Source organism: Rhinolophus sinicus, chromosome 6 (genome assembly GCF_057876585.1).
Source record: "Rhinolophus sinicus isolate RSI-liver-muscle chromosome 6, RSI-T2T, whole genome shotgun sequence".
Lineage (NCBI taxonomy): Eukaryota > Metazoa > Chordata > Mammalia > Chiroptera > Rhinolophidae > Rhinolophus > Rhinolophus sinicus.
Genome location: NC_142506.1, coordinates 2,124,419 through 2,141,160, shown reverse-complemented (window position 1 = coordinate 2,141,160; position 16,742 = coordinate 2,124,419). Strand labels below are relative to the sequence as shown.

Here is a 16,742-nt window from a genome sequence, read left to right as displayed (position 1 = left end):
GAGGAAGTACCGTAAACAGGGCAGCCAGGGCAGGACACTGATTTAGTGGCATCTGAACGAGACCTAGAGGAAGTGAGGCAGGGAATTCAGGAGTTACGTGCAGGGAAGAGTTCTGCTCAGATGGAGGAGAATGCGTCACGGTCCTGGGGTTGCAGGATGCTTGCGAAGGCAAGTGCGGCTAGAGCCCACGAGTGGGGACAGCGAGTAGAAGAGCTTCAGAGAGCAGGGAGATCACGTGGGACCTGCACGTTGTGACAGTGAGAAAGGAGCCCCTGGGGCAGCATGCACAGGGCAGCCCCCTCACAGGAAACACATGCTACGGACTGGTCAGGGGACGCTATGCAGAACGGACAATGGGGCCAAAGGAAGCAGCAGGAGACCAGGGGCAACTGCAGTACTGTGGGGGAGAAATAGTGACCAGGTGACTACTGCACCCCATTTTCACAGGTGGGGGGAAAGTTTCAGGGAATTCGGTGACTTGCCCAAGGCCCCACAGCTATCAAGAGGCAGACACAGGATTCCCCTCCAGCAAGAACATGCAGATGCCAAAGGCAGGAGACTACGAGAAGGCACCTGGGCTTCAACATCGGACACTCACTGGTCCTGCTTGTGTGCAGACAGGCAAGGTCCTTAGATCGTGGGAAGGATTCTGGTCCCTGCGTCAACCCCCGCAGTCCGGCATGGCTCCCCCCACACGCAGCTGAAACTTGTTTGCCCAAGGTCACCAGGTTCATGCCCAGTCCCGTCGACGGACTGGGCCCCACAGCACAGCAACCACAGCTGACTGCTCACTAGTGCCGACATCCCCACTCGCCTTCTCTTCAGGAAACGTGCCGTTTTCCTTCCCCTTGGTTACTATTCTGAGAGCCTGGCTACCTGCGGGGACATTTGCACTTCTCTGCCACGGGCCCTCCATGGGTTTCTGAATAGCACCTAATGTAACATGCCCAACGTGAAATCAAACCTTTGCATCTACGCCGAAGTACTACATTCTTATCAGTGCCACTGACATCTAACTTCCTCAGTCTATCACCAACTCTGAGCACCAGGACGGCCACAAGCTAACCACCTAATGGTGGGAGGAGCAGGAATGTTCTTGAAAAGGTGAGTTGGACAAAGGAAGTGCTAACCCTGACACCGAGGACAAGCCAGCCAGTAAAGCAAACCAAGCACCACTTCACGGAACAACAGAGGTGGCCCTCGTGACCCACGCGGTGTGGACACTCTTTCTTACAACAGACTTCCAACTGAAAGCCCTAGAAGGAAGGATGGAAACAGAAACTCATCATTTGGCAGAAATTACAGTATAATGGCTGCAAGACTCATCAATGACGCTGAGATGGGGGGTGGGGGGGACATAATGAGAAACAGGTATGTGGACAGTCTCTGTATCTCTCCAGAAGATGCTTCCTACTTACAAAGGGAAAAGAGTAACTTTATAGAGAAGAAACCTGGCCACCACATTAACCAAATGACCCAGGTTAAAACCTCCAGGAGGAGGAGTCATGTGTCATTACAGGTTCCTGATAAAATGGGACAACGTCCTGGCCGTGGCTCTCTTGCCCCGAATGCGTAACCTTAATACAATCCTGGGGGGAAAGACCAGCCAGTATTCCTCCCAGATGTCAAGGTGATGATGGACAAAGGCAGATGAGGAGCCGTCCCTGACCAGAGAAGACGTAAGGAAATGTGACAGTTCTGAGAGGCGACGTGGGATTCTGGCGTGGACTGTGGACCAGAGGGAAGGGACGCTGCTGGACAACTGGGAACTCTGGGGTGCGTCTACAGATGAGTTAGCACTGCGTCCGTGTGAATTTCTTGGTTTCAATAATGTACTATGTTTCTGTGAGATTTTAACATTTTGGGAGGCTGCTATTTTTGCAACTTTGGATATATATTGAGAATGTTAAAAACTCTCACACGTGAGACTGATTGTTCTGTAGCTGTGGCAACAAACCCACCAGAACCCGTTGTAAACCAGCTTGGCCAGTAAGTACCTGCTGTACAGCCAGAGACGACTGGAAACTTACGCATCTTTGTGCTGTCAGTGTCTGGTGCAGAACCATCCAATTAATGTCTAATTAATAAATCAGCCAATGTAGAAGTCCATCCTACTTTTCAAAGGTGTCACTTCCAAACTTGCCAGAGTGTTCCTCTAATTGCTGCCTTACCGCTTGAAATCCTTTTAAGATCTCTTGCTGAATTCTGTGCTGGAATGAAAGACTGGCTTTTCAACTTAAGGTAAATGCATATGGAATGTCACTTCAAGATAACATAAAAAACTGTATCAAAATACAACCCAAGACTTCCTAAACTATCAGTGTTCGTTTTCTTTTGTCATCTGTGAAAAAGGACACCTTTCCTCTAGATAAAAGATTTTTTTCTCCTGCAAAGGTCTGGCAAAGGAGCGCTCTCTTTCCAGAGTGAGGAGCTGCTGAAGAGCAGGAACAGAGCAGCGCTCGCTCGGCAGGGAACGTGACCCACATCTTGATAACAATGAAAAGGGCTTTCTTTTTCAAGTGGGGCTCTGCAAAAGCCCCACGACACTTTCTCAAACACCAAGAGAGCCTTCTCTTACCTGGCCCTCAAAGCCCAGATTCAACATCTGAAAGGGCTGGCGTTTCCCCAAAAGCTCTTACAGTCTATTTATAACTGATTAACCCACTCAGAAGCGGAACAGCACATTCCACGCAGGTGATCCCAGAGAACTGAAATTTAGTTATCAAAAGTCAGTCAAGCGGAGTTTAATTATCAAAGTACATACAAAACTTTTACGTTTAAATATGTTTGATGGCAATCTCTCAAAACTGTGCAGCTCTGTAAACTCAGTATGGTTCTGCAACTGAAACTTTTTTGGCTGACTGATCCTACCAAACACCACCTACTTAACTGGGATCTCCCAGGAACCCAGTGACGGGTGGGCCAGCTCCCGCTCCCTCCTGGACAGACCAGGAAGGAAGCAGGGACAGGTTAAAACGCACTAAGTGAGGGATTTCAAACTCTGCCTCAGGACTCGGTTCACCCCAGTTGCTTTGGGGCCTCATGGAGGTTGGGGGGCAGGCTGCCCACCCTGCAAAGGCTCTGGCCCATCTATTCCCTCTGACACTTTATTTCTATCTTCCACGTTGCCTTACTCAACTGGAGTGTTTCCAACAGTAGTTTCAGGTTTCTTTTGCTTTTTACTTTATAAAATTGTATCATGCTAGCTCCTCTTCTAGAACTTACTTTTTTTTTAAATATTGAGGGAAAATTCACATAACAAAGAATGAACCATTTTAAAGTGTTCCATTCGGGGCGCTGGTGTTTGTCCCCTCAGCACGTGGTCCTGGGCTGACTTCTGCACAGTTATGGCTGAGATCCACCCCACTGCTGCACGTCCCCACGGTTCATTCATCTGCCCTGTGGAACGGCCCGCCGTGTGTTAGTCCACAGCTGACAGCACGGTCCCGGGTTCGCCCCTGAACACTCTGCATCTCCAGCCTCGTACAGAACTGGGAGTGGAGCAGTGGGGCGGTGGGGTACGTGTGACTCAGTTTCAAGGGGACGCTACGCTGTTTCCCCAAACGGTTTACCAATTTACATTCTCCCCAGCATTGCAGGCGAGACCCTGCTGGAGCCACAACTTCTCCAGCTACTGACACTGTCAGAGAACCTCCCAGAACCTCACTATGATCCAGACAGGACCACATCTCCCTACCTGATCACAAATGACGCAGACAGTGTTTTCCCAGGAATACTGGCCAAACCTGTTTTCTCTTCATGTCTCTTGCCCATTACAGAGTGGCTGCAGATTGCATATTGCTCAGAACTCTAGGAGCCACCTTTGTGGATTACATGTACTGCAAATATCTTCTCCCAGGTGCAACTTGGTTTTTACATTACAAATATATTTTTAAAAATATATTTTTTGACAAACAGAATGTCTTAATCTCAATAAAGTCAAATTTGCCATTCTTTCTTCTTACAGTGAACATTTTTGGGGTATTAAGAAAATCTTCCTACTCCAGGGCCATAGAGACAATCAACTACATCTTTCATTAAACGTCTCTTTTTAAAAACTTGATCTCAAGTGGATTTCTGTGTATCGTTTGAGGTAGGATCTAATTTTGTTGTTCTTCTCCCTATAAGAATAGCCACTTATCAAACCAACCCTCCTGTCACCAATGACATGTCCTGGCCATCGGTCAGGCCATCCTGCCTGAGACAGGTAGGAGTAAACATGTGCTGCGCGCCCGCTTCCTGAGGCATCTGATGAACAGAACACTCAAGGGCACGAGTGTGTATCTCAGGCTGAGCTAACAATACGCCAGATCCTACAGCGTAAAACATCTTCCACACAAAAAATGCTCCAGCCGCACAGCACGGAAATTGAAACCCAGTTATTCTCTGAGTGGAGCTCTTCCCTCTGGACATGGAGATCTCACTTCTCAGAATTAAAGCAGAACTGCAGACGCCCTCACGGGCCCACCTATGAACTGAGAGACATGTCTGCGGGCCCGAGAAAACAAATCATAGAATGCTCTCTTTCTTGTAGTTACAAATCTAACACAGGAGCAGAGAAGGAACAGCTGAACATCTGGACTCGGTGTCCACTCTGCCACCCACATCAGCTGCATGACCTTGGGAAAGTTATCACGTGTCTCTGAGCCTCAGCTTTCTCCTGAAATGGCAGAAGGAGAACACCTCCTGGAGAAGACTCTCGTGATACGAATTCATTTTGGAAGCCAAGTGCTTAGCATGTCTGCTTAGCGTGTGTAAACGTGGGAACAGTCTCACGAACATGAACTAGCCCTGCTCAGTTCCTACTTCAGTACAAGTCACACACCTTCGGATTATTCTGCCTCGCGCTTTACTTTACAACGTCATTATCAGGGATTCAATTTTCACTAGTTTCCTTGTTGAGTACCTGCTAGTACCAGGCAGAACTAGACCCAGGACCAGAGCAGGGACAGAAACAAGGTCCCTGAGGAGGAAGAAGGTACCAGGAGGCAGTGGGGTCCACAGACAGAGTGGGCGGAGCCAGCCACGGGGAGGCCCCCGGGGAGCACCTGCCCTGATGGCGGGAGTCCCAGCCACGCTGGACATGGCAGAAGAGCATAGTCGGCAGTCACAGCAAGATCAAAGGCCCAAGGAGTGATGCACTTGGCTTGTTCAAGAACCAGGGAGCCAGAGGGACCAGTGGGGCAAGTGAAAAGTTCTGAAAGACAAAGGCAGAAAGAGAAAAGAGGTGGGGGCTGTTCTTAAACCAGCACGGGAGCCGGCAGGAGAGAAGACGCCATCAAATCGGGTGCAAACCCGAGTATCTGTGAAAACAGAAAACGGCACTTCCAAAGGGGGGGGCTGCAGGAGGAGACGAGCGCTGAGAGGGGCTCAGACTCGGGGCTGGCTCCGGGTGCGATGCATGAGGCACACGCTTCACCGGATGCTTACACTTTACGACCCACCAGCACACCCCGTGAGCTCCGCCTTGGAAGCACAGCCCTGTACGGCCGCTTCTCCGTCTGCGACTACTTCCCAGTCGTCCACCTGTAAGGTCTTTTGCCTGGGTTACTGCCACACTTGTTTACGGTTCCCTGTGTCAGCCAAGTAAAGGGTGAATTCAGTGACAAAGGCAGGTCTCCAGAGAGTGGAATGAGGGAAAGGCGTCCCTAGAGCAGCCCCAAACTTACAGGCTAAGCAGAGACTGAACGATCAGCAACACAGGAGGAAACCCTTCACCAGGACAGTCCGGGATCCCGGAGGCTGCGTGAAGAAAGTACTTAGAGAGAGGGAGCGACAGCCGGGGGCCTGCAGGACGACAGAGAGCCCGTTGGGGGTTTAGAGCAAAACATTAAAGCCACACCCTCCGCAAGCTGGATTTTGTACATCGAACCATGAGTTATTTGAGGATGTGTTTTTAAACTGATTAATGTACTGTTACGTGCACAACCCTGTATTTCCACGTTAGAAAGAATAAACACATAATTTAAAAACTGTTTACTTACTATTGTGTTCCTTCTGTTTTAATTGTTAGGAGGTAAGCTTTATTCTTCTATTAATATTTTTGCTTTATACATTTTGAGAAATGTCTTTAGGAATTTACAAGTTAAGGCGTTATAGCTATTTCTATACTTACGAAATTCTTGGTGAAATTAGAATTTTATTATTATTATTATTAGTGTGCTCTATATCCCTAATAAGGCTTTTCTGCCTTTAAACTTTTTTCATAGAATATTAATAGAGCAATACCAATCCACCCCCGCCACCCCATTATGGGTAGTGAAATTCTTTTGTCTGTCTGTCTGTCTATCTACCCACCCACCTCCTACCTACCTACCAACTACCTAAATGAAGTAGAACAGAATAGAATGACACTGAAGAGAAAACCTTAGACTTTAGTGTAAATAGTAAGGTTAAGTATGGTTTTGTGGGATATATGTAGATCCATTCCATATAAATAGTTCTAAGATATACACACATCTACATGTGTACTGGATCTAAAGGTAAAATATATTTCTCCCTGTAAGTCAAAGAAAAATGTTTGCCCATCACTGTTTTAGATAGCTCTTATAAATAGCAGACAGCTGGAATGTATTTTTTAATCACACACTAATCACCTCTGATCATTTTTGGTTAGTATACTTGCATTTATTTCTAAAATCTTATTTGTGATTCCTCTTTATCCTGTTTCCCCATGCTTTCTTTTTCTCCATTTCTTGCCTTCTTTTGGTTGCTGCATTTCTCTAATACCTACTTACCTACCTATTGTTTAAGCTGTCAAATCTGTCCCTAATGCAGTAGCTGTTACCCTAACATAGAATTTTAAACCTTTGCTGACAGAGCTTTAGTTCTGACCACCTCTCTTCTGACACACATTCAGTATCTGAGCTCTACTTTTTTAATATAAAAAAGTCAGTTCTTATCATTATTTGTTTTTAGAGCCAATGTTTATTTAGATCTACCCAGTTTTTTTGCTAGCATTCCTTCTTGCAAATGAAACCCTCCGTCAGAAATCATTCTTTTTCCAGAAGGAAAAATGTTTTAGGGGTTCCTGTGGCGGTAAACTCTCTAAGGAAAATATCTCTGTGTCCCCAAGTCCCTGGGCAGACAAATACAGGTTGCCAGTTACTCATTCTCACCACCTTGAATATTAGTCCACTATTTTCTTGGTATCTCTTATTGCCGTGGAGAAAGAAATCTGAATTTTTCTCTGATTGCTTTTAACATCGTCTTTTTCTTTTCTACAGCACTATTTTACTATATTCTGCCAAAGTGTGGACTTAGTTTTATTAACCCTGTTTGGGATCTTACGTTAACCCTACATTTAAGGAGGCATGTGTCATTCATGGATTCTAGAGAATCCTCAGCCATTATCTCTGGATTATTTCCTCCCCTTCATTCTTCTTCTCGTCGTCTAGAGTTCCTCGCAGAAACGGGCTGGTCTTCTCATGCCTCATGGGACATACACTTGCTGTCCTACTTCCCATTTGCTCATCTCTCTGAGCCACGCTTTGGGCGTTTCATTGGATCCACGTTCCTGTTTACTAACTTTTCAGCTATACCGAATCTGCTGTTCTATCTATCTAATGATTTCTAGAACTTCTGTTTGGTTCTTTCCCAAATCTGCTTGGTTATTTTTGATAGTCTCCTCTTCATTAGTGACACTTGAAATTCCCTCTCCTTTTAAATATTTGAAATAATCAGTATTGAGCCTTCACACCCTTGAAAACACTGCAATGATATCCACTGAGGCTCACATTCTCTTTCATTATCCCACCCACTCTCCACACAACCTTCACTAATCTTATAAGCCTAAGATTACATTATTCCTACTGAGAAAGGCATGTTGATTTTAAAAACGTGCTAAATCCAAGTCGAAGCTGTGTCCCAAACCACCATGGCTATACAACTTAAATCCATTTTGTCGTGTCTGTTTTCATCGGTGAAATAGGGGTAACAATAGTCTTTACCTCATAAGGTTTTGGGAGAATGAAATGAAATAGACATTGTAAAAAGGACAAACCTGCACATGGTAATAACCAGCACGGAGCGGGCCCCGCACCTGACTCTCCGCAGCCCCTCCATGGTGACGGCCTAAATGTCTTCATCACCAGCTCACCCCCGCCCTTCACGTGGGCAGGGTCGGCCTGTGGGAAGCTCTACCCACCCCAGTTCAAGGTTTCCTTACTTTTGAGAATTCAGGCCCCATCAGAGAAAGTAGTGCCTACTCATCTTTACTTGAAAGAAAGTAAAATAAATGGGCTTAGAAAAACAAAAACAAAGCTCACATACTCAGATTTACATCCAAGCCACATTTTATAGAGCACTAAGAATATCATTACAAGGACCTACGGCTCTGACGTGTTGATATAAATAAGAGGATAACAGAATTGTGTCAGATAACTCACTTTGGAATAGTCTTCATTGTTAAACATTTATTCGATTAACTGACAAAATAGTTAGAGGTCAAATCTTCACTAGCCATTGATGTTAACCAAGCAAACTGTACCATCATGGAATTCACTCGGTTTCAGTTATTTGATAAATCTAAAAGTACAATTATATTTCTCTGCTAAATTCTGTAGCCGGCATAAGATTTTATTCAACTAGAGACTGAAGAACCTAAACATGTTAGTTTTTCTTTAAAAATCTCTATTCTAAGGGACAAACGTGGGTGCCTGGACTGGAGCCGCCGCCACCTGACGCCCTCTTCCGTCTACCGTCCCTTTTTCCTGCAGCCTTACTGAGCAACACGACAACCCCATTTTTACAAGTTATATTTCACTCCGATGTAAGTGTTTTAGACGTACGATTTCCAACTAACATGTCAGTTTACATAATAGTGAAACAAATTATTAGGAGAGACCCAGAGAAAGGTCAATTGTCGGGAAGTCTTTTAATTGACCGTGAATCATTTCCGTTTCCTTAAGGTCAGCAGGAATCACTAGATCACCTCCTAATTTAATGTCACATGTGAATGCCAAACACATCCCCCTGGGCACAGTAAAGCAAGGTATGGAACCCATAATAAGACAATCAGGTGTGGTCTCCCGGGGGCAGATCAAGTCCTGCTGCACGAAACGATGCCACAGAACAGAAAGGCCAAGAATCAGGCCTGGCATTCTGAGAGCAGAGGGTGAAACAAAGTGGCACCAGCAAGGAAGCGTGGCCAGAAGGCTCAAGCACTCAAAAGTCAAAGGTGCCCCAAGGACAGACTCAGCGGAAGTGCAGAAGAGAAAGGCAGACCCCATGGTTAAGAGTTACCGACCAGCTGGACACGGAGGTCATAGGACAATCAGGGTGAAAATGCAGCACAGACATTCATCCTCGTGTGCGTGATTTAATACCCAAAACGAATCAAGTGTGAGCGACACCAAAGTAGGTTTGCGATCTTACTTCCACTCCTCTGGGGGGTGTGCCAGCTCATACTTCTCCCTCACGTTGGAGACACCCATGTCCAAGTGGAGCCAGTGAACCTCCTCTGACCGCAGGTGACTGAGGCGGAATCCATAGCAGGCCACGTGCTTTACTCTGTGGCTGTCCACTATCTTCTGAATGATGCCCTAAAACACACCCCCACAAAAACGACTGTTATAAACAAAAACTGCATGCTGAAATTAATGCAACATTCATTTCTTTTCGTTAATTATCAGAAATCTTTGGTAAACAAGTTAAATAAATCACATCATTTTACTGAGGAATCTTTTTTCTCCAATAGTGTTTTTATGAACAAGGCAAAGTTAAAACACAAAAGGTGGCTCTTCCCTTTTCTTGATTGATAAACAAGGCATGGAAACATAAAAGACATTTCTGCAGCTCCCCCTGTGAACCATCCCCCAACTTCCCACCCTTCAGGCGTCACCTGCTGAGGACCAGACCCAAGGAGGGGGCCACACTCTCTAAACCAAGGACAGCGTATTGTTCGAGACCAGGCTGCAACTAAAACCATTTTTTAAAAAGCACACATTTAGGAACATACGATGAAGGCCATGTTTCTGATAATTTGGATGATGTAGGACAAGTTATTCGAGGTAGGGCCTAACCAATCTGTCTGCTCTCTGCACAAGAATACAGAGCAATCTAAAACAGCCCCCAAATCTGATGCTTCCAACATACGTGGCCCATGAGGTGAAGATAATCTCTGAAGGGAAGGCTCCCTGGAGGGAGTGCACACCTGACTCTGGCCCTGCACCTGCACAGGTGCAGAAGCTCCACGTGTGTGTCTGTGACTGGGCGCACGGGGACCTCACTTGGAAATACGATGGAAACCACCCGCCGCCCTTACACGGTGTGCTGCTCTCTCCCCACAATCTTCTCAACTTCTCAGGCCATTAATAAGTTGTTTTAATGATGCTGATTATTAACACGAAAATGTCTACTAAAGATATCATCATGGGTTTTTTAAAATGAGCAATTCACTGAGGCTATAATATAACTTAAAACGTACGACACATCTTACAAGTTCCCGCACACACTGTACATACTCCTTTTTCACAGCATGATGTTGCTGATAACGCAGTTAACGATGCCCCAGCCCTCCCAGGAGAACAGATAAATGGCACGTACTACACACAGAAACCGACCGGCACCCAGTGTGTCACACGGACGGCAAGTCGTGTGCTGCGCTCCTGGTACCTGCACGTGGCCGACCTCCCTCTCAGCCGGCTCAGGCCCGGGGACAAGGTCTGTATCAAGCCCAGGAGACTGGCGGAGGGAGGACGGAGGGAGGGAGCAAACGTGGCATCCGTGAACAAAGGACCAGGCGGGAAGAGTCAAAGGTAGCTTTATAAAGAGGAATTCTCACGGGACAGGAAAGATGGGTGGAACTGAGATAGGCATAAAACGTCCTTTCTGGCTTTTGGATTCAAGGCCAGGAACTTCTGACAGGGCCACCACGAACGACAGTGCAGGCTGTGCCCTGAGTGAGGGCGCCCAGCCGAGGGGCCAGTGGGAGCGGAAATCCAGCCTGAGCTCATCTTCAAATCTTGCGCGCTGGGGGTGGGAGACGTGCCTAAGGGAAGGGACATCTTTTTCTAGTAGTTCTCTCCAACGCGCCTTCTGCAGCTTCTCCTTGCCAACACACAATCCTTGAGCTGCAAAGGACGGGAGCTGGCGCCTCTTTCAAAGCCCCACAAAGGTGCCTTTGTGTGCGTGTCTCAGCCCTGCCAGCTCACTCCGAGTGCACACCAAGCCGTCACCCTTGCTGAAGCACAGGGCATCTCCTTACTGCACAACAGCTCATTGGCACTGTCGATTCCAGAGCGGCCTTTCTCCTGTTACAGCCACACCTCACGTCTGGACCTGTCCGTCCCAGCGCACCTGTCTGTCCTTCCGCGCCCAGACGCAGTGTGTAAATGCAGGGCACACACCATCCTGACGCTTGCATTGGCCATCAACACCCCAGGAGAAACGCCACGTTTCTGGGTGCCCCCCACCCCACAACCCTTCACAAAGGTTACTGTCCTGTCCTCTGACCTCCAGGGGCTGCCCAGGAGCCATCTGCAGAGAAGCAGTACTGACGAGACAGGCCCAGTCCAGAACTGCAGTGCTTTGAGGAGAAAGCGGGTTCCCAGTCTTGGGGTTTTACGGAGCAGGTAGGATTTTAGTCAGTTCATTTGATCAGACTGTCCAACGACACCCGGAACGATTTCAGCTTTGGGCTCACATGGCGAAGCGTTCCTGTGCTGTGGCACCTCGTGACTAAACAAGGCCACAACTTTCACTCTCCACTAACACTTGAAAGGCAGTAACAGACACCTTTTATTTCCTATTTTGCTTTTTCATTCTATCTCCATCTTGTGTTCTGTCCTATTTCCCATCCTCTAGCACCCCTGTAAATTTCATCTCTAACTCAGTGTGGATGAACAGCAGCCAAAATTATGACTACACCAGGGACATAAACATTTGATGCTGAATACATATATTCAGGAACTCAAATAATTCTGAAAACCAAATAGGTGGTTCTGGGTAACCGAACAAATAACGTTGAGAACTATTTAGTGAGGCATACATACTGGACAGTACTTTATGGAAACCACACACACACAGACACACATGCATGTATATATTATTTCGGGCATACATACAGTTAGAAAATTGGCTGTCTCTAGGGAGCTAACAGGCCTGGGGTACGCTATGCCTCTAACGGTGGCTAAATTAAAGTTTCTCATCCTGGCTTTGCAGGTCATGACAACCTGGTCCTGCAGCAAACAGGACAATAGTTGGCCACTCTGAAATCACCATTTATCTGTTTGTATCATACCCCAAGCTTTGGACACACACAATTTTCCTGATTAAATTGTCATAGTAAAAGGATTCTCCTTAAGGTTGAAAATAAAAGCAGCCAATGTCTGCATCGTGCGTCCAGCGTGTCAGGAGCGCAGCACAGCGCACACAGCTGACGGGGGACAGGTGGGTGCATTTTCACGTCCATGTTTTGGGAAGAAAGGGAGGTGGAAATGCAAATGCAATGCTGTGAACATCTTTCTAGCTGTTGTCACACATACATACAAGCACTGCTTAGAAACAGACATGCTGGGTCAAAAGCCACTCAGAATGTGACATTCTGATAATACAGCCAGAATGCCCACCAACAAAACTACCCCAATTACACGTGACACATAACGTTAGAGACAATCCCATGCCAATATCGGCTGAAATCAACCTGAAAATGTTTACCAACTTGATGGACCAACAAAAGGGGTAGGGAGACTTCTCTGTTGTTATAATTTCCATTTCCCTGACTACTTGCTAATGAGATGAGGCTGCAATTTTGTTTGTTTCTAGAAGTTCTTTTTTATGATTTGCTTGCTTCAACTTGGCACTTAAGTTTTAGACAGCGCTTCGAAAAGCAGTGACGTTTTCGCACTGGCAGAAAGAAGCCATGCAACCTTCCCCTTCCCGTTCATCCATCTGTGAATGCGCATTCACTCATTCGTTCAGGGAACATCTCGAGAACCAGTGTGCGCATGGTGCTGGCGACACCGTGACGGCTGAGACACGCTGTCACCCTCAAGGCAGAGCCTAGGAGGGAAGTCATGATAACAAACACATGCAAAGGGCTAGTCAGTCCGTGGGGAAGGTGGGGCAGGGGGGCAAGACAAACGGGATATTTGGTATTTTCAGCGATCGTCTCACGGGTAATTACCAAGATTTCTTTATTACTAGGAGAGATACCTAAGACCACACATATTATTTGTCTCTTTACTTCCTCTTAAGAATGACCAAGTATTATCATCACTAGTGACTCATGTTTCACTATGTCCAGTGGTTACTTTTCTGTGTTTCTTTCCCTCATATTCTTCACGTTTGGAAAACGAGCCAGTTCCCACAGCTCTTCTCTGATGGCACGTGTACCGGCCGGAGGCTCTCATCACTCAGTTACCAGGAGGACCCGGAAATCCAAAGCCCGTCCGTCTCCCCCTCTTGGGTCAGCAGCACACTAGGGGTCCCCTTAAAGCTCCTGAGACAAAGCGGTTGCTCTCTCAGTTCCCTCCTACACCGTGACAAATGGCCCAACCCAAGGGGCTTTACCGTAACAAACCCGTTACTTTCCACTTCTGCAGATCCCGAGTCTAAAATGGGTCTTTCTGGGCTAAAATCGAGGTGTCAGGAGGGCTGTGCTCCTTTCTAGAGGTTCCAGGATGGCCTTTTCCAGGGGCGAGAGGCACCTGCATTCCTCGGATCACGGTCCCCTTCCTCCATCCTCAAAGGCAGTGACACTGCCTCTGACCTTTCTTCTGCTGTCACCGCCTCGGAACCAGCCAGAAAAAGTCTGCTGCTTTTAAGGACTCAGTCTCCCCATCTCAAGGCCTTAGCCCTGGTCACACGTGCACAGGCTCTGGGGATGAGGGCGTGGACATCTTTGGGCTGTTATTCTGCTACCACAATCACCATCTCTAAGGAATAAGGGACACAGAATTCTCCTTTCTCAGGCTCTGATGTCTCAGATTCCCCTTCTCAACACTGCTTTTGGGTCTGTTTATCCTTAAGGTTTTTCTTTCTACCTCTCTTCCTATGTGACACTCTCCATCCATTAAGGAAATAGCTGAACTTTCTAAGGACTTTATAGTCCTCTCTGGCACCACAATTACTTGAATCCGTAATAATCAACGTCCCAGTTTTAAAGGGTGCGCTCTCCCGCTCCTCTATGAGACAGAACCGCTGACATTTACATCGAGTGATGCCACCTAACAGCAAACCCTCCAGGCCTCCGTCTGGGCTTGAACTCAGGGGAACAGCCTGAAAGAAGGGTTCCTTCCCCTGCAGCTACTAGTCGTTCTTGGCACAAGACAGCTCTGCACACAACTCTTTTAACTTCCACAAACTCACAGAATCCCACATTGTTTGTGCATTTTCCCACTCCAACCAGAAAGCTGATTTTAATGGATCAGAACGTTGCTTTCCACTGCTATGCTGTATCCACTAACAGCTTGGTCCCAATAGCTAATACTCACCCAACCACGTACACTCTCCTTTTCACAAACTACCTGGGGGGGACACACTTTGTCTACTTATTACTACGGGGTCAGGTAATCATGTCAGCCTTTCTCTAGTGGCTCAAGAGCGGTACTGAACCCTGAGAGTGTGCTACCTGTTTACAAAACTTCCCTGAGCCTGCTAATAAATCTGAAGATGTTTTGAATGTGATGAGAATATTGCCCAAGAAATTAACTGCAGCGTTACACCGTACTTGCCTGAATCTGGTGTCAGAGCATAAACTGAGTTGTTCTAGGCCTTGCGATTTAAACAGTCAGAATGGTAAGGTAGGGATGAGGGTTTGATGGACACATCAGTAAGGCCAGGCATGGTTTTGGACAGGTGTAATCTCCATCAATTCAATTTCTTTTGTGGTTATTAGCCTATTAAGGCTTTCTACTTCCCTTTCCTAACTTATATTTCTCTCAGAAATCCTCCATGTCATCTAGGAGATCATGGAGTCATTCAGAGAAGTGTCTGCTGAGCACAGGCTGCGTGCCTACTAGGCACCACTGACACGCCATGAAGCAGACAGGTCCCAGCTGTCACAGCTGCCAGCTGAGTGGAGGAAAGTGAAAATAAATGAGCAGTCAATCAAGAAACAAGATAATTTCAATACGGAAAAATCAGCTCAAGAAAATGTAACAAGCCAGGTGCTGGGACAGAAAAGGTAGAGGACGGACACCCTTGGGCAGGAGAGGCAGGCGTGGGAAATGAGATGACAGTGGGCGACGGGGGCCAGGGCCTGAGGGTCCTGTCGGCCACCGCAGGAATCTGGCTTTTCTCTGAGAAATGGGGACTTCTTGGAGTTTTGAGCAAATTACTGACTAGAACAGTGGATGTTAGAAAAACAGTCCAGGAAGCGCAGAGTAAAGCGAGGCACGAGTAGGACAGGTCACCGGGCATGACAGGAAAGGAGAGGGTGACGGGCCCCTGAAGGACTTGAACGTCACCCTAGTGAGGCAGGAAGCCTCTGGAAGGTTCTGCGTGAAGGAACGATGTGCTCTGGCTTTCGTTTTAACAGGGTCATTCTGGCTGCTGGGCTGTGAGCATCCTGAGGGCGCAGTGGGGAAGGCAGGACATCAGGAGGCCACGTGACAATGTACAAGAGAGATGGCAGTGGCTGGAAGGAAGCAACCCAGCAGTGGAGGTCAAGAAGACGACGTGCGCAGTCAGTTAACGTACTGTAGGGTGTAAGCAAAGCAGGAATACATTGTTCCAGGGGCCACAGCAACTAGAAGGGGAAACGCCAGACCGAAGCTCTGGGCAGGTCTTCTGTAGTAAGAAGTGGGAAGGCCAAGAAGAGAGGGACTGAGGCCACTGGGTGGCATTAAGATCAAAAGGTCGGAATGAGACCAGTCAGACGGGGGTGCAGCTGTGGACGAGGCAGAGGCTGGCTGATCCCTGAGAGCCCATGACGATGTACGACACGTGAGATGCAGGAAGACACCTGTGGGACGGCAGGTACAAGGGGCACCGCTGTCCCTTGCAGCCATCGCCCTGAAGGTTTCTTTCTGGGTTCACCGTTGTTCATGCTCCATTATGCCATCTAATTGTTTTTTCAAAGACAGTCTATGGTATTAACTTTCCCCACCCTTATTTCTCTACGGAAAACTTCATTCCACATTTTTGTGATTGGTATTCTAACAGGTATATGCTTCTGAGGCACATACTGTTCTTTCCCAGAGCCCCTTGAAGATACAGTTCCAATGTTTTCTGGCATCTAGCATCACTGATGAAAAGCCTGATGGAAATGTCATTCTTCTCCACAAGCAGGGGACTTCTCTGGTAGAATTTGGAATTTGCTCTCCTCTCGTTATTCTGAAGCATCACTACAACGTTTCTGGGTGGCCAATCCGATTCGATACTGTTCAGCACGGAGTCATCTTGGCTCCTGTGGATGACCCCGTACTTATCGCCAAAGGTGCCTGGAGCACGGTACCGACCCTCGGCCGACGCTACGGCCGAGATAAGCGAGGTTTGCAGCCATGGGTCCTGACCGCTTAGTGGTAGAACGTACGGGCCCGTCATAGTTGCTTAGTAATCATAACTGGATTTATGACTCGCACCTGATTTTGGTGGAGCTTGGCAGTTACACAGGTCGAGGCTGTTAACTAGATGGAAGGTGCCTACCTGCCCGTCTCACAAGCCCCACCACACGGAGGCTCAGACCTCCTCACACCCAGGCGCCCCTGTGGGCCAGTGATGGTGTTGAGTGTCCAAGGCTGTGAGGCCCGCGCCTGAGACGTCCAGATCTCATCCTGAGTACCGTTTCTCTGCTGTTG

At 47.4% G+C, this 16,742-nt stretch overlaps 1 protein-coding gene across 20 annotated transcripts in view; it reads right to left on the bottom strand.

The window, feature by feature from the left end:
- PTK2 (protein tyrosine kinase 2) overlaps positions 1 to 16,742 on the bottom strand; it is a 169,376-nt gene that overhangs the window by 100,196 nt on the left and 52,438 nt on the right. For all 20 annotated transcript variants that reach the window (XM_074316377.2, XM_074316379.2, XM_074316376.2 and 17 more), the window contains one exon: positions 9,376 to 9,542. In XM_074316377.2, the coding sequence (XP_074172478.1) occupies positions 9,376 to 9,542 (167 nt within the window). The remainder of the gene's footprint in view (positions 1 to 9,375; positions 9,543 to 16,742) is intronic.